Source organism: Homalodisca vitripennis, chromosome X (genome assembly GCF_021130785.1).
Source record: "Homalodisca vitripennis isolate AUS2020 chromosome X, UT_GWSS_2.1, whole genome shotgun sequence".
Classification (NCBI taxonomy): Eukaryota; Metazoa; Arthropoda; class Insecta; order Hemiptera; family Cicadellidae; genus Homalodisca; species Homalodisca vitripennis.
Genome location: NC_060215.1, coordinates 9,504,530 through 9,524,082, shown reverse-complemented (window position 1 = coordinate 9,524,082; position 19,553 = coordinate 9,504,530). Strand labels below are relative to the sequence as shown.

General features: G+C 34.6%; 1 protein-coding gene across 6 annotated transcripts in view; it reads right to left on the bottom strand.

Moving 5' to 3' along the window:
* LOC124368659 (sarcolemmal membrane-associated protein) overlaps window positions 1-19,553 on the bottom strand; it is a 142,219-nt gene that overhangs the window by 52,502 nt on the left and 70,164 nt on the right. For 4 of the 6 annotated variants that reach the window (XR_006922981.1, XM_046825910.1, XM_046825913.1 and 1 more), the window contains exons 15-16: window positions 14,132-14,194; window positions 5,706-5,842 (exon numbers count right to left, since the gene is read on the bottom strand). Coding sequence is in view for 4 of the 6 variants with exons in the window: in XM_046825910.1 (XP_046681866.1) it covers window positions 5,706-5,842; window positions 14,132-14,194 (200 nt within the window). In the remaining 2 variants the exon portion in view is untranslated. Of the gene's footprint in view, window positions 1-5,704; window positions 5,843-14,131; window positions 14,195-19,553 lie in introns of those variants that run through there. The other 2 variants (XM_046825912.1, XM_046825915.1) reach the window with 2 other exon arrangements.

The window sequence follows — 19,553 nt, the reverse complement described above, 5'->3', positions numbered from 1 at the left end:
CCAACTTCCAGAAATACTCCTTAAATTCATTTTGCGGAATGGCTAACAGGTCCTTCGTTGCATTTTGTTTTATTTGTTCAACATCGTCAAATATTTTTCCTTTCAAAGGAATTTTTAATTTCAGAAATAGCCAGAAGTCACAAGGAGCTATGTCAGGACTGTAGGGAGGCTGTCATAGTTGGTTGATGTCGTGTTTGACCAAAAAACGCTGAATAAGATTTGAGAATGAGATGGCGTGTTGTCGTGGTGCAGGATCCAGTCACGGCTTGTCCACAGTTGGTCGTTTCCTTTGCACTGCATCTCGTAGCCGCCTTAGGACCTCAAGATAATACTCCTTATTCACTGTCTGGCCTCTTGGAGCATATTGGTGATGAACAACGCCGTCCTGGTAAAAAAAAAAAAACTGTCAGCATTGTCTTGACATTGCTTCGACTTTGTCTTGCTTTTTTCGGCCATTGCTCTTCGCGAGTTTTCCACTGTGAAAAGCCTTTGTTTCAGGGTCGTAGCCATAAACCCATGACTCATCACCAGTAATAACTTTTTTAAATAGCCCTGGGTCACTTTTTATCAAATCCAGATTATCCTGTGCGATTTCAAGTCGACAGTTCTTTTGCTCTTCTGTCAGCAGCCGAGGAACAAATTTTGTCGAAACGGTTCATTTTTTAAATCTTTGTGTAAAATGTTACAAACTGATGATTTTGGTATTCCTAAATCTTCTTCCAGCTCTTGGACAGTCAACAGACGGTTTTCATTAATTGCTGCACTAACACGTTCAACATTTTCAGCGTTTCTGGCCTACCAGATTGGTCATCACTCTCCACTGATATGCGGACATTTTTAAACCGCCTAAACCAGTCTATTATTTCTGTATCGCCCATAGACACGTCACCATAAACTGTCTGTATCATAGTAATCGTCTCTGATGCTGAATGGCCAAGTTTTTGGCAAAATTTAATGCAAATGCGCTGCTCAACACGTTCAGTTCATATTGAAATGCGATGCACATACACGGCAGTACTGTACGGAACAGAGCGCTGTGACTCACTGAGTGACCGGATCGTATTCAATGCCTAATATGGGAAGGAGCAGGCTCGCCCTTCCACTCCAATAACCGGTTCGAGCCGGTCGGTTATACTGGTCGGTGGTCGGATACTTTTTGGACAGACCTCGTATATCTTTAAAATATAAATGACATATTACGTAACTCAAAATAACTATATCTAGGCTTTATACAAGGGTAGGCTGAAAAGTAATGCACACATGCTTGCAACACGCGATTGAAATGAGCTATAGAAGCTGCCTGGTGGCATTCGTATGTATCATTCCTCCTCTACACACATGTGCAGTTTGAAAACCTTGTGTCACTCCATTGTATTGTTAGCAGCGTAACCATGCAGACAGATTCAAAGGCTATGTCAATTAAATATAAACAACGTGCTGTTATTGAATTTGTAACTGCTGAAAAAGTGAATCCTACTAAAATCCATCATCTTTTAAAGAGTGTTTACGATGACGATGCTGTTGGTAGATCGACTGTCAATCGATGGGTGATAAAATTTTGTGGTTGTGAACCTGGAAAAGCCATAATTGTTGATGGAACACACAGTGGATGTCTGATCACTGCCACAGACGACAAGCATCACAAACTCGTTGATGATTTGATTCAAAGTAATCGGCGAATAACCCAACAGCGTATCGCAAACTATATTGGAATATCTAAGGAACATGTTGATTTCATTATTCAACAATTAAGATACTGGAAAATGTGTGCACGATGGGTGCCACGCTGTTTAACACACAAGATTAAACAGCTTCGTATGGAATGCTGTCAGCAACTTTTGCAGCGCTACTATAACGAAGGAGATGACTCTCTTTTGAATATCGTTATGGGGGACAAGTCATGGGTGCACCATTAAGATCCAGAAGAGAAAAGACAAAGCATTAAATATAAACCCAAAAGGTTCTCCTGCGACGAAAATGTTCAAAATACAACCATCGGGAAAAAAGCTTTTTGACTGTGTTTTGGGATGTTCATTAAGTTTATGTGACCGATTATCTGGAACAAGGCGTAACGGTAAATTCATCTCAATACATAGTGACTCTAAGACACCAGAGTTTGTTGTGTTAGAGGCAGCCTCAAGCCAATAATTTTGCAACACGACAACGCTCGTTCGCACACTTCACGCGCAACTGAAGAGGCAATGAGAAAGCTGAAGTTTGAACCAATTCTACACCGTCCATATTCCCCCGATCTAGCCCCTTGCGATTTTTATTTTTTCCCTTTAATCAAGAGAGATCTCAAGGGTACTCATTAACACTTCAGACGATGCGGTGAAAGCAGCTATTACGTCCTACATTCAAGAAAAATCTGAAGAATTTTTCAGTGACGGAATGAAAAAACTTATTACACATTGGGAAAAATGTGTTAGTCTTAATGGTGACTATGTTGAAAAATAAATGAATGATTGTGAAGCTTAAGAATTATACTTTACTTTACTTTTTACCCAATATTGCTATTTATTTTTTATACAAGCTTGTGTGCACTACTTTTCAGCCTACTCTCGTATAATTAACATCAAAATTAGTGAGAAACATCCCAAAATAAATCCCTACGAAAATAGTACTAATCTCTGGAGGCTCTTTCAGTGGTTTACCCTTATGACTTGATCGACAAACACTCTATAGCAGCCACTTAAAATAAATAGAAAACACTAAACTTAATCTTTTCCCCAACCACCTAACAGAAACTGGTACAAATATTACTAGAAAAGAACTAAAATATTAGTTGGAAAAACAATTCATTGCTGCTTTCACCTCCACCTTCTTAGAGACAAACCTTACAACAAATATTAGAGCATAAAATCCAAGGAAATGATTCCACTGTTCAGTATTTCATAGAAGTTTCCAAAGACCATTTACCAAAGATACGATACTAACAAACCCAATTTAAAAATAATTAATTTCACAATTTTAGGCTTAATTAAATCCTTACTTTGTAAAAGAGTCTTAACAATAGAAAATGAAAACATTATTCATAGAAACCTGGTGAATTAATAGTTGCTCTGCAAAAGCAAAACAGAGAAAATCACCATAAGGCGGTTACTCTTTAAAGAAATTTCACTGAACCCGCAAACCCCAAAATTAAAAGCTTTTAACATGACAGGCTGAAACTTAAAAAGTATTATTTCAAATCTAAAATCAAACTCTTTTTATAAAGCACTCCTAGAATCCAGTGAAGAGAATTATTCCCTAAGACAGTCTATTCAAAATCAATCCGCCCTCAAAATAAAAATGTACTTCCTCCTAAATCCTGTGATTATTTTAAAAAGGAAAGACACAACACATTTGCTTGCTGGTCAATAACCAGACAAAACCCTATTCTCCAAATACAAAGATCTTCTTAAACTTTATTCAGCATTCCTTACTATGAGAGGAATAAAAGTTACACTTACTGCTGAACTCAAACTCATTACACCAAAGACTGCTGGTATAAAAGCTAAATTTTAGTTCAAAACCCGTTTCAAACTTTTCCAAAATAACTTACATTCTAAAGGACATAACGATTGAAACAACCACCTATCCTAACGTTGATAAAGTCAAACCTCAAGTCATCTGAAGTAAATTTCAGACAATTGAATCAAGAATCATTTTATTGTCGTCCCACATTACAATGCCATGACAAAGTCAAAGAAATTAGAAATTAGATAATACTAGGTTTAGCACTTATGGTCATAAGTACATGTCAGAAAACATAAAAAACTAAATTAAAATACAATGTCAATACTGCCTGATAACATCTCATCAACAGAATAAAAAGCTTTTTTCTTAAGCCATCTTAAAACAACATTTTTAAAAACTTTACACGTAATATCTCTACAGCCTAATGGTAACTTATTGAAGAGCTTTTTCCCCAATATACAAATACATTTGCTGGGTTTTGGTGAGTCTAACATATCTTAAATCTAGAAGATCTTGGTACCTTGTATTATAATTATGAGCGACACTTCTCAGGTTTGAATTTAATAGAATACTACAGGATGGCGCATATGTCAGTTTCTTCATAAACTGGGATATTTTGTTTCGATAGGTTGGTAACAATGTTAAGTTGGCAGCAAAACAGAGTAAGTTCATTGTTGTTCGTTTCAGTGGATAGTGTAAAGTGCTCTTTGCATCTGTTATTTGTTTGTGCGTGTTTTTAAAATGTTTACGAGTTTACATCCTTCAGTTGTGGTGGAAGCATAATAAAAATACTGCTAATAATAATTGAAGAATTTAGTGGTAAATATCCAGATGTCATGATACCCACTCGACAGTAAATGCGGAAGTTAAATAAGAAATTCGAAAACACAGGAAGCATTTTAAATGCCCTGAAGTGTGGTCATCCAAGATCAATTTGCAAAAATTGAAAACCTGCAGACAGTTGCTCAAGCTTTTGTAGTAAGTCCCGGTAAATCGACTCGTAAGGCATCTGCTGAACTAGAAATATCAAGAAGCAGCGTGCAAAGAATGTTAAAGCGATCAAAATTTATGCCGTAACGTCCATATTTATTCCAAGCGCTTCACAAGGATGATTCCAATAGGCGATTGGAAATCTGTGAGACAATAATTATCCTGATCCAAATTTTTTGCGATCAATTTTGTGGTATGATTTTGTTTCAAACTAAATATACATGTTAATCTGCATAACTGTGTGTACTGGTCAGATATAAATCCTCATAACGTAATCAAAGCAGAACTCAATGTGCCTGGTGTTATGGTATGGGGAGGTATTTTGAGTACTGCACTGATTGGTCCTTATTTTCTTCAAGGAAATGTTAACTCAGAAAGTTACTTACGAATGCTGCAAGAAGTAGTAGTTCTCAGAAACAATCCTGTTTTCAATATTCATTCGTGATCTGGCAACAAGATGGTGCCCCAGCACATTTTGGTATCCAAGGGTCAGTTTTTTTAAATAACACATTTAATGAATAGATTGGTCCCCGTGGTACAATCGATTGGCCTGCGCACTCGCCAGACCTGACCCTATGTGATTTTTCACTGTTGGGTAATATTAAAGAGACTGGTAATGCTTCAAAACAGCAAAATCTTGATGAAGTCAGAAACCTAATTAGAAATGGAATTGGGAGTGCCGATGGCCGAGTGGTCTTTGACTTTGAGCCTGAGTTAGAGATAGTGCAGGTTTGAATCCTGTCTGTGACCGTTGCACTTTTTATCAGTACCATCGACCTTGTACTGTATCGACTCTCCCCCTTATTCTGTTTGATAAGATCTTTGCACAGGCCAATGGCCCATGAGGTAGGACAGAATAAGGCTTAAAAGGGGATCGGTCTCTCCTCAAAAAAAAGCATATGAATTTGTTAATAACAATAAACCTTTATTGCTAAAAATTGATGATTCTGTTCTCAGTCGTTGTGTGAAGTGTATACAAGTTGGACATTTTGAACAACTGCTATAACATTGTATGGTAATATGTAAGTAATTTCATACAATAAATTTGTTTTCTTGCATAAAAGTGTTTTATTCAATTAACCTATAATGCCTTTAAATTTCACTTCTGGGGAAACTGACATACGCGCCACTCTATACATATATTGATTAATAATTATATATACGTGTGTGTGTATGTATAAAACATGTTATATGACAATGTGCGCATTATATATTCTGTAATTAACTTAAGATACATATACAAATTTGCTACTTACATGCAGTTTTTCTTCATGAAGAAGCCAGTTTTTCGTAATATCGTTAAGACTTTTTTTGGCATTGTTTAAATCTATTTGTAGTAGGGCAATAGTCTGTTCCATGGCACCCATCTTACTCCTTGATTCTTTCATCGTCTCTGAGTAAGCAAAAATAGAACAAAATGAATACAATATTAAAACAATAACTTGTGGTTACTTTTGTACTCCTTATGATACATTACCATAAGGAAGTGTTTAATGAAGTGATTTTAAAGTTGGTTTAGTAAGGTCTAAACACATTTTTTATGTATTCTGATATAGGTATAATGTTAAAGCACGAGCAGATTTTAATACAAATTCAAGGAATTTGAAACGTATAGGCACCTTCAGCAAATTAATTGAAGTCTTAGTTTAAAGTTTGTTTTTCACAATGGAACTGTAAAGCTACAAGGAACTTTTTACTAGTTGTTTAATGATACAAAAATCATTAACACTATTGCTCATCACTGAAGTGCGGAAGATCTACATATGCAATAGAAACCCCATTTCTTTAAAAAGAAACTAAAAGAGGCTTCATACCTTAAATTAGCAGACCAAACAATCAGTCAACGATCACTTAAAATTAGGCCGTTTTGGTTGCCTATTCCAAAAATGAACTAAAAGGAAACCTTATGGATCACACAGAACGGAGATTACTAAAAATCAATGTGAAATCACAGTATGGATTTGAGAATGACCCAATAATAAATATGACCCATTTCCGTTTCTTGTTTTCCCCCATCTTGTTCTGCCATGACGATCGCCATTTACTTGTGGCCTATGGTCACTTCTCTGTGTTTGGTCATTAATTGCACAACTATTGTGACTTGTATTCTTCAGTACAAGTTTTACAGATAGTGTGCATAGAGTTGACACACACCAGGTTTACTCTGACCTGTCAAGGTAACAATTTCTTGTGCCTTCATGTGTTATTGACACATACATAAAGAGATCCAGTGCAAGTGATAGAGCAGTCTTGTCTACGCGCACTAATTTTCTATTCCGAGCGAGTCGGAATGGTTCCTCACCAGTACTAATAAGCCATGAAGGCACAAAAAATTGTTTGTTACCTTGATAACTTATTTGCCACTAAAAACACACGTACTCCTGACCTGTGTGTGTCACAACACTGTATGTGTGTGTGTCACAGCACTGTATGATTGTAGTTATGTGTTACATCAGCTATCAACCTGACGAAGAGATCAGATTGCAGATCTAGAAACATAATGTTACTGATTTTTGTATCATAGACGTTGGTTTTAAATTATTCAATTATTGGAATTTGTGGAAAGTGCTCTATTACGGCCCTGACATGTGATAATATACTTAATATAATAATGAACTAAGTTCGTATTTAAATAATTAAATTGTTTGGTCTAAAACTAATATCTTCCTACAGCAGAATATAACAAAATGTACTGCCTCATAACATTCAGATGTTTTGTTGGTTGTTTTTAAACTTATCAAACATTAAATTTATGATAATCAAATCAGCAATAGCATGCATTTCTCAGTATAAAGTTAATAATTTAAATAATGTCTATCATAAAAAGAGAATTCAAATGCCAATTAAAGTAAAAATATAAATCAAATCAAGATTACTACCTAACTGAGCTTACTACCTTGCCTCCAACTGCTGGAAATACATTACATGCTTAAAATAGACGAAATGGGAAACATTACCTTAATTTAAATAGATACTAAAAGAAGACTTTTTATTTTGGAAAACGGTTTCCGTTTTCTGACACAACAGCCTATTTCAAAATTTCTTATGAAACTGTATGTTTTTTGTTGTTCTTTTACATAAACATGTTTTATGATATTTGTATTCTTTACATTTATATAATATGCTGTACCATTTTGAGATAACACAGGCCTGAAAAAATATTTTTCTCACCTGTATCTGATATTTTTGTTAAAAATTATATGTTTTAAAGGTCACACATTCTAAAAGAAATTTTCATAATATCCCTTCATGTATAGAGTTTTACAAAATAAAGAAAGAAAAACCCCAGATTTCTTATCTATTACAACCATTTAATAACAAATATTAAAACAGTTTTTTTTACATTAATTTTTGCAGTCTTAGGTTCAATCATTTTACTTGTGAAACCTTTAATTTTTCTCTTTGGTGCTTCTCCAAACATTTCAAATTTCCATCTTAGGTTTCTCAATTGAATGTCCAAGAGCAGATACCTAACATATTGATATCCCATATACCTTTGTAACGTCTACTGGAGAGACCTGACAGGTCGACTCCATAAGTAACCCGAGTCTGTGACAAAACCCCATCTGTTCTTTTTTCCTAAGCAAAGGGCTCACATTAAAGGGACAATCAGTTTCAGGGTGAGAGTGAAAAGAATGAACAGCTCTTAAACAAAGTAAGAAGAGTAAAAGGAGTATACCACTTGAAGGAGGTGTGGAAAACGTGCCCAAATAATAATGCTTAATGCAGAGAAACCTCCCCCATGCATAGGTTGCAACTGCTACTGTGGGGAGGTTTATCTCAAAATGTTTCCTTCACAACCCTTCCATCGTCGAAAATAAACTTCAAACAAAGAATAAATTAATGATTTTCCTTGTTACAGAATTAACAACAAGAGACTTGATGGCAGTGGCAGTAGAAGTTGCCATACACACAACGAGGGGGAAGGGAGATGATCGTTGCCTCCTCATACTTCCTAAATCCTTCTACAACCTGTATGCCAATGGAAGTGGAAAGACTGTTGAGGACGTTGAGTTGCACCGATCCTCGACTGTGACAACAACGCCCACAATATCATCTGGGTCAGCTCCAACATAAACAAGTGAGGTGAAGAACTTCTAGTATTTATTTTTAGATTTGATTTACAACTAGCTAATAAAGGAGCGGAACCCACTTTTATGACAAAGGTAATGCAAGGTGTGTTTGATATCACCTAACTAAAGGTCTCAACGATGTTAAACTAGTCAGGTGTACGTCTCACAGGAGACCTCCTTGTCGGATCATTGTTTCATAAGGTCTGACCTACAGATTACTCTAAAGAGGAAACGTGACCTAGTGTTCTCAAATGAACTAACTGGAGGGGATACAGGGTGTACCTAGCAGAAGGGTTATTAGAGATAGATCCCTATCATAACAAAATGAAATGGAAGTTGAAAATTCAACTTAATTGGTAAAAAAATTCTATAATATAGGTCTATGAGCAAAATAGTCCTCTTAGAAGCGATAGGCTTAAGAAAGACGTGCTTTGGTGGTGGTCTAAGAGACTAGAAACAAAAAATGAAACCACAATAACATGCAAATTGGATGTATCAAAGTGCCCTAACTATAAGAATGATAAAGAATAAATATAAGGAGAACCTTAGATACTTCTGTATAGATATAAATGATCTTTGTAGATCATTTTGTAGTGCACAGAGGCTGCTAGGCTCCAAAAAACTCTCCAAATCGATTGGTGTAACCCTTTAGGGTCACTGATAAAGGCAAACGATAGCCTAGCCCAGATTAGGAAGGAGACTAGATTTGCTGATAAATACACACTTCCTGGGTGGGCATTCAACTCGATATGAGAACTTAAATTCTTTATCGGGCTGTCATATCATTTAAGCCCTTTAAATCACCGGGTGGATAGAATCTTTCTGGCCCTACTACAAGAAGAGTTACATATGCTTTTGGCACATTCCAAATTACTGGATGACGGCATTGGTTGTGTTGGTGTTGAAGAAAGATAGACTCTTCTCAGCCTACGTCAAACAGGCCAGTAGCCTAGCCTGTATGTCTCACCTCCTTTGTGGTGAAAACCGTGGAATAAATTGTAACTAGATACATAACAAATTGCCATTATGCCAACTCAGTTTACTTCAACATGCTTATGTCAAAGGCAAGTCATCTACTATTGCTCTACATATTCTAGTAAAGCAAGTATAAGATGCCTCCAAGAAAAAGAAAACTCTAGTTAGTATCTTTATGGACATGGCTTTTGACAGGGTAGCATACAATTCCAGGGAGACACCACTGAAAAGGATAGGAGTGCCTCCAGATGATGTCAAGTGGATTGTAGCCCTCTTAAACAGTGGGCAAGTTAAAGCAAAGCTTGGAGAGGAAAGTGCCTCTATTATGGCCCTGAAAAGGTCCCTCCAAAAGGTACTTTTCCCCCTTTTAAAGGCCTTGGTGACAGATGATCTCTTGATAAAAGCAGAAGAAAAGGGTATAAAACTACAATGTTATGCTGATGACCTAATGGTTATGCTCAGGAGGATATATAACTATTACTTGCAATGCTAAAAATACGTGGACAAGACTCAGCAGAGCATATACGGCTAAACTTTCCTACTGTTACAAAATCTAGAAAAAACGTTCCTAGAGGCTTTTTCTTTTGTTGAAAGGATATTAGAGAACTGGAGCCTAAAAATCTAATTGTTTTAGGGAGAAGTCTCAGATTTGAGAGATAAATTTAAGTAATGAAGATGATAATAATAAGTCTTAGACTCTTCCCTTTCATAACACAGACATCCCAATGAAAGTTTTCACTCTGTTCTCACCGTAGTCTCTACGATTTCAGGAATGTAGGCAATATGGGAGTGTTAGAGATTAACTTTTTAAATCATCTTGTATTCTTGAGTTTCTTATGCTGCCAGAATGTGTGATACAATTAATTGCTTTGTAATCAGGATCCTTAGCATTTTCCACAAACTTGTACTCTATTTGTATGAGAGTCTCATACCTTCATTTCCCTTCTCTCTTATTGTTTCCAAAAAGAGAGGATAAGTTAGAATAACACTTGCTCTGTATGTGACCTTAACTGAAGTAGAGTAATACTGGAACTTATTCCAAAACAGATCAATCAACACAAACAGATTAACGAATTTCCTGTTACAGAATTAACAAGAGACTTGATGGCAGTGGCAGTAGAAGTTGCCATACACACAACAAGGGGGAAGGGAGGTGATCGTTGCCTCCTCGTACTTCCTAAATCCTTCTACAACCTGTCTGCCAATATAAGTGGAAAGACTGTTGAGGAAGAAGAGTTGCACTGATCCTCGACTGTGACAACGCCACAATATCATCTGGGTCAGCTCCAACATAAACAAGTGAGGTGAGGAACTTCTAGTATTTATTTTTATATTTTATTTACAACTAGCTAATAAAGGAGCGGAACCCACTTTTATGACAAAGGAAAGGCAAGGTGTGTTTGATATCACCTAACTAAAGGTCTCAATGATAACCTTTGTATTGTGTAATCAATCAAAAGTTAAATTTAGATAAGTGAATTACTACCCATAAAAATAGGTGTTTAAATTATAGATATTTAATTTAAAAGTTTGGTTTAAGAAATATTTTAGTGTAACACTAAATATAACAGCATAATATTTAGTGTTACAATAAGAATAACATGTGTGAATACAAAGTTTTTAGTTGATTATTTTAAAATCAAATCAACTTTTAATAGTCAAAATAAATAAGTTTAACTTATTTTTAGATTAATTTCTGATTTTTAGATTTTAGTTGCCTCAGTTACAGCACAATTTCCAAAATAAGTAACAATTCTCTTTAGGCTGCATTAAGTTATCAAAAATGCTCTACTCTTTGGCTTTTTGAAGTAAATTCTAGAATAAAATGTTTCCCACATCAGGCTTATCTTATGCATATGAATTCTACCACACCTGACATTTTGTACTTAAATTAAGAATAGACTAATTCTTGTTTCAGGCTCATTTTATAATGCTAATTTGTATTGATTTATATATAAATTTGTACTTGATTTTGATACGGATGTATCAACGTTTAAGGAAATAGCAGTAGTTGAACCACTCAGCAAATGTATGAATATTATCTAAATTTTCTGGTTCTCACTACATAAAAAAATTACAGTCGCTTGACTGTACAAGTAATATCTTAAACTATTTAAGCCTTACTGTGGAGAGCTTTCTTGATGGTTATCAAAATCAAGGATAATAAAAGAAACCTAGAGATAATAGCCAAAAAGAAAAATAACTTTAACAAAAACACCATATAGATTATAGAAGGTATTACAGTCAGTGATATAGAAGCCAGATTCATTGCTGATTGGTTCAGTAACAATAAAGCTACACCCCTTCACTCACATGTGGATGTGCTTTGCTGGTCCAGTTATAGTTATAGTTTAACCACTGAAAATAGCTCTCCATAGCAAGAGCTGACATATTATACAATTTTAAATTTCTGAGCAATTTTTTTAACATGGTGTGAATCAAAATAATTATCCAGATGAAAAGTGTAAAACTGTTGAATAAATATTTATTGATATTTGTGGTTCACAAGTCGATATTGTGACAGAACCCTTTGGTTTTGAAAATGCTGGTGAAGTTAATCATTCACTGATTCATTGCTGCCCCATAGAGGCCCTTTATACTATTGATTGCAATCCCACATCGAGGCCCTTCTTACTATTGATTGGAATGCCCCATCGAGGCCCTTTGTACTATTGATTGCAATGCCACGTCGAGGCCCTTTGTACTATTGATTGCAATGCCCCATCGAGACCCTTTGTACTATTGATTGCAATGCCACGTCGAGGCCCTTTGTACTATTGATTGCAATGCCACATCGAGGCCCTTTGTACTATTGATTGCAATGTAACATCAAGGCCCTTTGTACTATTGATTGCAATGCCACATCGAGGCCCTTTGTACTATTGATTGCAATGTAACATCAACGCCTTTTTTATTATTGATTACACAGTGTTGTACCATCTAAGATAATCAAGAACTGAAATTACCAAAATACATGAAAATCTCTAACAATGTGATTCCTCAATACTTTGACTTATACAGCTTTAACACACTCGATACAGAGCTCTTAACTCTCTTATCTCTTTTTGCAGCTTTAATAAACTCGTTTCAGAGCTGCTAAAATATCCTTGTCAATGTAGGCTACGATTGCTACCTACACAATACTAACTGAATGTACAGTTTACCCATATCTCTAAACTGTTGAGGTGATACTTATACAACAACCATGACTTCGTGGTTTAAATAGTAAATTTTATTGCTAGTTTTAAAAGATCGTTAGATGCTATCCATAACCACCTCTTTTAACTCTCTTATCTCTTCTTGCTGATTTCTGAGTGTTAATTTTTAAATTCATTGTTTTCTTAACCAATTTAGTCCTGTCAGTCAATACATATTTGTGACTGATTACTTTGCCATTACAGTAACGGCTTTCAAGCTTCTGCTTGTTGGGTTAGACCTTTCTTTAAATTGTACTCCTCCTCTATTTATTTGTTACAAAAATAACATTCCTGCAGAAATTCTTTAATTTGTCTGTTAGCGTTTCTACAAATTAGTTTATTATTTCGATTAAAAAATAATATTGGAATGTTCACTTATTTTCCTATTTTTGTAATAGCTGTGATTTTTTAAATTGTAGACCGTGTCTAAGTTGGGTATTTTCTGAGAGCAAGGCATTTCCTGTTTCAGCTGCAGTTGTAAGGAGTATTTCCAAGTAAAAATTATTAATTTTGTTACCAATGTCTATTTTTATCTAATTTTCGTAATTAAAATAGAAGTATTTTAATTGTCGAATTTAGTGCTGAAGTTAAATTGATGTGATTCTTTTTATGTTAAGTTAATTTTTTTATTTTGATTCTTATTTATTACAGTAATTTACTCTCCAGGAGGAAGTGGGAAATAAAATCTCTCAGAGGCAGGATAAGGCTGGTAATAAATCTGTAAGCTCATGTGATATATTATACGGCGTAATTGAGGTTGATTTGAGCCAGCCAATGATAATGTCCATCACAAGCCATAGCTACACCACTGCAGGGTACAGTGTGTGAACATTGTGCAGAAAAGTATATGGAGACCCAATCATTTCTATTGGCATTTCATTCCAACTAGACAAGCCCATTATTCTACAAACTATTCCAACCAGAACCAAGAACCAGAAATAATCCACCTCTACTTATTATATACAATAAAAAATTATTCAACAGTTATACTAATAGTGTGTAATATTACGCTCTTGAATTTACTTAATTTAAAAAGTTTAGTGTTTAGTGACAACAAAACGATCATCAAATAACACGTTTACTGATGAATCCTTATTTTCATAAAGAAAACAAAGACAAAATTAGCGAAATCGAGTAAATGGTGTAGTATACTAGTAACATGCATAGCATTGTTATTATGTTAACATGCAGACAAACATTGAATCTTGTAGAAATATATTCTTGGACAAAATGAACAACAAGATAATGTTAATTTAAATAAAAGAGAAAAATATAGTAATTAAATGAAAGTGGTAACACTTGGTAATTAAGAGGCTCCACTTTTATTGTTTACTGTATTTTAACTGGGTAAGTTACAATTATTGTTGACATGACACATTTATAAGTGTGTTTATTTTGTCCAGGAGAAGTATATATTTTAGCAAATTCAAACCAAACCTGTTAGTACTTCACTCTTGCAGTTATGGTACGAAACTTCAATTTGCATATGATAAATCATATCTAAAAAAAACCAACACCACAAAATAAAAAAGGGACAAAACCAAACATAAAAAGCAATTTCCAACAATAAGTTAACTATCTAAAATACAATCTATTGAAACAAATCACACTCAAAAATAAACTCAAGATGCACCAAGAATAACACAATCAAAGTAAAACCGTGCAAATATATTCAATACATGACATCGTAGTTAGTCATGTATATTTCTGGAGCTTGTCACTAAGAACTATATAATACAGTACATGATGGTAAATAAAACAGACAAAGTTGTATCATTCATTTTTCATACCTAACGGGTAATTTTCAGATACTAAATTTTAAACAGAGCGATGATTTAGTTAAATTAATTACAACAATTTATTAGACTAAAGAAACTCGTATCAATTAGCAGGTAAATTATTGGTACACGTGTATACAAGAGTTCTTACTGGAAACATACAAAGTCTATACAAATAGTCAAGAAAGATATATATTAATATTACTATCATTACTTTGTTAGATATGTTGGTTACTCACATTATAAATAAATTTTTATGAAAGTGACTAATCAAATATGGACTTTGATTTAATTAAAAACTGTTTCTCGCACAATAACTGACTCATGTAGGATTACCGTCAATTTTAACAATACATGGATTTCTGTAAATAAATAACAGAATATACATGCATATTAAATTATATTAAAGAAGCTATTAAATTTTTGATCACATTAGTTCTCTAAATAGCACATCACTTAAACCTTAGCAAGGCACTTTAAAATGGTAATGAATTGCGCACTTCAAAACCTGCACATCACTTAACCCTTAGAAAGTTACTTTAAAATGGTAATGAATTGCGCACTTCAAAACCTGCACATCACTTAACCCTTAGCAAGTTACTTTAAAATGGTAATGAATTGCCCACTTCAAAACCTGGACAAACTGTTTCAAAGCTCCCAATACTATAGGAAATTTAAAAAATACAGTCACATGTTCAACGTGTTTCTTATTCACTTACAGTTACAAATTTTTAGCAAAAAGTACAACTTTAAAGAAAATATTTGTTGAACTCATGAAAAGAATAATATAAAATTTTAGTAAATAATAATAAATGATACATAACTACTGTATAAATACAACACAATTTTTTTTATTGTGACTAACTCTAATAGAGGATGCGACTTTGGTATGGTGGGTTGTTGCATGTTTAGCAGACAATGTAGATCAGCTACTATCCCTTGTTTACTAAAACCTAATTTATGGCTCCATAACCATTCACAACATCTAAAAGGTGTTAAAAAGAAAATAAATAATATTTTGTAATTGTGGATCTAAGTACATTCTTAACACTATTTTATGGATGATGTCTGTGCACATTCTTGCCTTGCTAAGGGTTTACCCTTGATCAATTAAACTGTTATTTACAATATAATTATTAAAGGTAAAATAATAATAAAACTCTTTAACGGAAGCTCTTATTTCAAATTTCTGTACTGCAAAAAAACCATAATTTATTTATTTATTTATTTTTCAATGTTTACATTGACAGGTGCTTATTAAGATTTTGTACATCAGTGATTCAATATATTGGGATCTTGGCCAGTCTAGCTAACCGATGTATTGGTAGTTATCAATAACTGTATTTTTACTAAACTAAATTCTACATCTAGTTGGCAGCAGGCTTGGGAGACTAAACTATTAAAAGCTTTAAAAATTACAGATATGTTCTGTTAGACTAACTATAAATTTTAATTACTAAAACAAACAAGTTAAGTTAGCTTTCAACTCGTCTCTGTTTGTGTTGCCTACAAAGTCAAAAGTAAGCTTTCATAAAGTTTAAAATGATTAACTCTACCTTTCCAAATGCTTTGATATTATACATATGTGTAGGGAAAAAATAACACTCCTTTTCCTAAACATCCCCTCTTCCCTTTTTGTTTAAACATGTTTCTGATAACAAAAGGATTTTTAAGGAAACATAATTTTTTATGAAATTTGTCATTATTCTGTGATAAAACATGTGTCAAAATCTGCAATCTGATCTTTTCTTCAGGTGCACAACTACAATCTAGATTAAAATAAACAAGTCATACCAGAGCGTTGTGACACGCATAATTCAGGACTCACAACAACCACGTTGTGTGTCAACTCCATGGACAACGCTTACTCTTCTATGTACACATTAGTTGTGAGTGGTAGGTTCTTGCATGAACCTATTGTGACATGTATCCTTAGTTTTTAATAATTAGTGTTTGTTTTATAAAGTGCATGTACTAGAGGTATTGTCCTTGGAGTTAACATACAAACTGACTTAGGTGTGTCATAACTCTTTGGTATGATTTCATTATTTTAACCCAGATTGTAGTTACTTGATAGGTTAGGTATCCACCTGAGGAAGAGATCAGATTTAAGATCTTGAAAGGAGTGTTACTGGTTTCTTGTTTCACTGAATGATCGGGAATGTTCAGAAATACCCTGTTACCTTTACACAATACTCCTGGCTACACGTTTTTAACAGACTAACTGAGAAGGATTCTGGATATTTAAGCGTTATTTAGTCTTTCAAGATTTTGTGAAAATGTGTTATGGGACAATTTTGGTTATTTTTTTTCTTTAACATAACAAAAATTTTCATTTCACAATGAAAAATATAACAAGTATACGTTTAAATAAAAACAATTTGCCTGAAATCAGTGTTTTTTAATCTTTGGAAATCAGCAAGAATAAGATGGTCAGTTCCTGAATTAAACCTTTCATACATTTCAATGTGCTCTGTATCTCTGCTGCTTCCTGCTTCAAAGGAATTTTGACATACTCGGTAAGCTCTGTGAGACTTGAATAAAACAAATGATTTTTAATTATATCCTAAATAATTATTGATTTAAATCATACGATTAAAATATAACTTTTTAGAGCATAATACTTGTATAAAATTGACAATAATGTCAAAGCAGTGTGTTTCATATTGCCATAAAATCTTTGTATTGCGTCAGCCTAAATTGTGCTGACTGTGTTTACTTGTATTCTTGCATATTGTATCACAGTTTTTACTAACAATGTTACGAGTTTCTATTATTGCACTTTCCTACAAGATTACAAGACCTACAGCTATTCAGACATCTGCTATCACTATTTGTTACAAAATATAGAAAACTATGTATTGAGGTTAATTACGCACAAACATTCAAAACGTTACCCCCTCCCAACCATAGCTATCATGTTCTTTCATTTTGGGTGATGTGGCAGGATGTCACAGAATGTGCAGTGGCAACAGGAGTCGATGGCAACAGGAGTCGATGGCAACAAGCTGAATTAGGATCCAACTGATACATTTGAGCACAAAGTAACCAAAACCCGTTAAAAACATAACTAAATAGTTTATTTTCATAAATTAGTTTCTGTAATTTACTGTGTAGGGAATTATGCAGTCTTCTTGGGTGTCCTGTTACCACTTGTACAACAAACTGACTCATTTATTAAAAACCGAGGACAACATTAAGAAGTAAAAAATTTTGAAACTGGCTGAAACCAATAGGCTAATTATATTTAACTTAGAAGTTTGTTCACTAATGTACCAGTTTCAGGAACACCCAAAATCACTGAATTTCGGTTAAAAAAAGACAAAACATTAAACAACATAACTAAACTTTCGATCCCCCGAAACCATGGAATTGTTAGGATTAAGCACTTAATACAACTATTTAGAACTAGATTGTTAAGTCAAGTAGAGGGAATGGCAATTAAATTTTCTCTTTCACTCATTTTCACTCCGTTCTTTACCAAACAATTTGAGCAAAAAGCTCTGGCTTCAACTCAATTCAGACCGAGGGATGATATTATTACACTATCTGTAAACATTTTATGGCATTAACTACACTTCAAAATATTTTAATATTAGTTAATTAGTTTATTAGTTATTATTAGTTTATTTACTTGTTTTAATAAACTAAACACCTATAATACAAGGTATGATAAATCAAATACTTATGAAACTTGTGAATAAAACAGAAAATAGTTACATCTGTAACTATTGAACCCCATAGGTACATAGGTCATAGGTAATTCTATTGTATAGGTTCATCTGAACCTCAATAGAATGTGGAAATAAGCCTGTAAGGTGTGTTAAGGATCTTTCTTATGCCCATGTTAAGGATGTGGTTCACCCATCAACACCGTAGAATATTCAGCCATTAAGAAGGTGCCAGTGCGTGGACCCTCCTGATGTTATAATTTGAACCCAAATTGTTTTAATACGAGGGCCATCCGGAAAGTAGTACCTGTTTCCGCCGCGTGAGGTGCTGACGACGCGAGTAGCCGCCGGTCAAGGTCAGATCGCTTCAGTGGCTTGTCTGCCTTCTCTGTTACAAGTTCCATGACGCTAGCATTGCCTGTGTTGTTTCTGTGGCAGTTCATAATGTTTAAAAAATTGAAAACGCCGCCAGTTGTGAAGTGAGGGCTGTAATAAAATTTCTCAACGCAAGAAACGTTCGACCTTGTGATATTCATCGCCAATTAAAGGAAGTGTATGGAGACAATGTGATGGAAGAGTCATCTGTTCGGCGCTGGTGTCGTAATTTCAACTTGGGGAGGGGGAACACACACGACGATGAGCGTTCAGGGAGACCATCTGTCATTACAGATCAACTGCTGAGGTCAGTAGACGAATTCGTGAGGAACGATCGGCGCGTCACAATTGATGACATCTGTGAACATTTCCCTAATCATAATGTTTCTCGAACAATTGTTCATGAAATTGTCAAAGACCATCTGCATTATTCAAAAATTTGTGCAAGATGGGTCCCTCGCATGCTTACAGATGAGCACAAAACCAAGCGTATGGCTGCTGCATTCACATTTTTGGAACGTTATTCTGATGAAGCAGACACGTTCTTGAATCGCATAGTTACTGGTGATGAAACGTGGGTTTGTTATGCTTCACCTGAGAGTAAACGACAGTCAATGGAGTGGCATCATACTCATTCACCAAAGAAACCAAAAAAATTCAAGACTGTTCTGTCCACCAGGAAACTTATGGCAACCATTTTCTGGGATCGATGTGGTGTACTGCTTATTGATTTTATGGCCCGTGGAGACACTATTAACGCTAATGCGTATTGTGAAACATTAAAGAAATTACGGCGGGCAATACAAAATCGACGGAGAGGTCTATTGTCTGATGGCGTCATTCTCCTCCATGACAATGCCAGGCCTCATGCAGCGGGGATAACACAACAACTTCTGCAGCAATTCAATTGGGAAATTTTCGACCATCCACCGTATAGCCCGGACTTGGCCCCTTCAGATTTTCATCTCTTTACAAAACTTAAAGAGTTTTTGGCAGGAAAAAGATTTGACAGCGATGAAGAACTTAAAGAAGGCG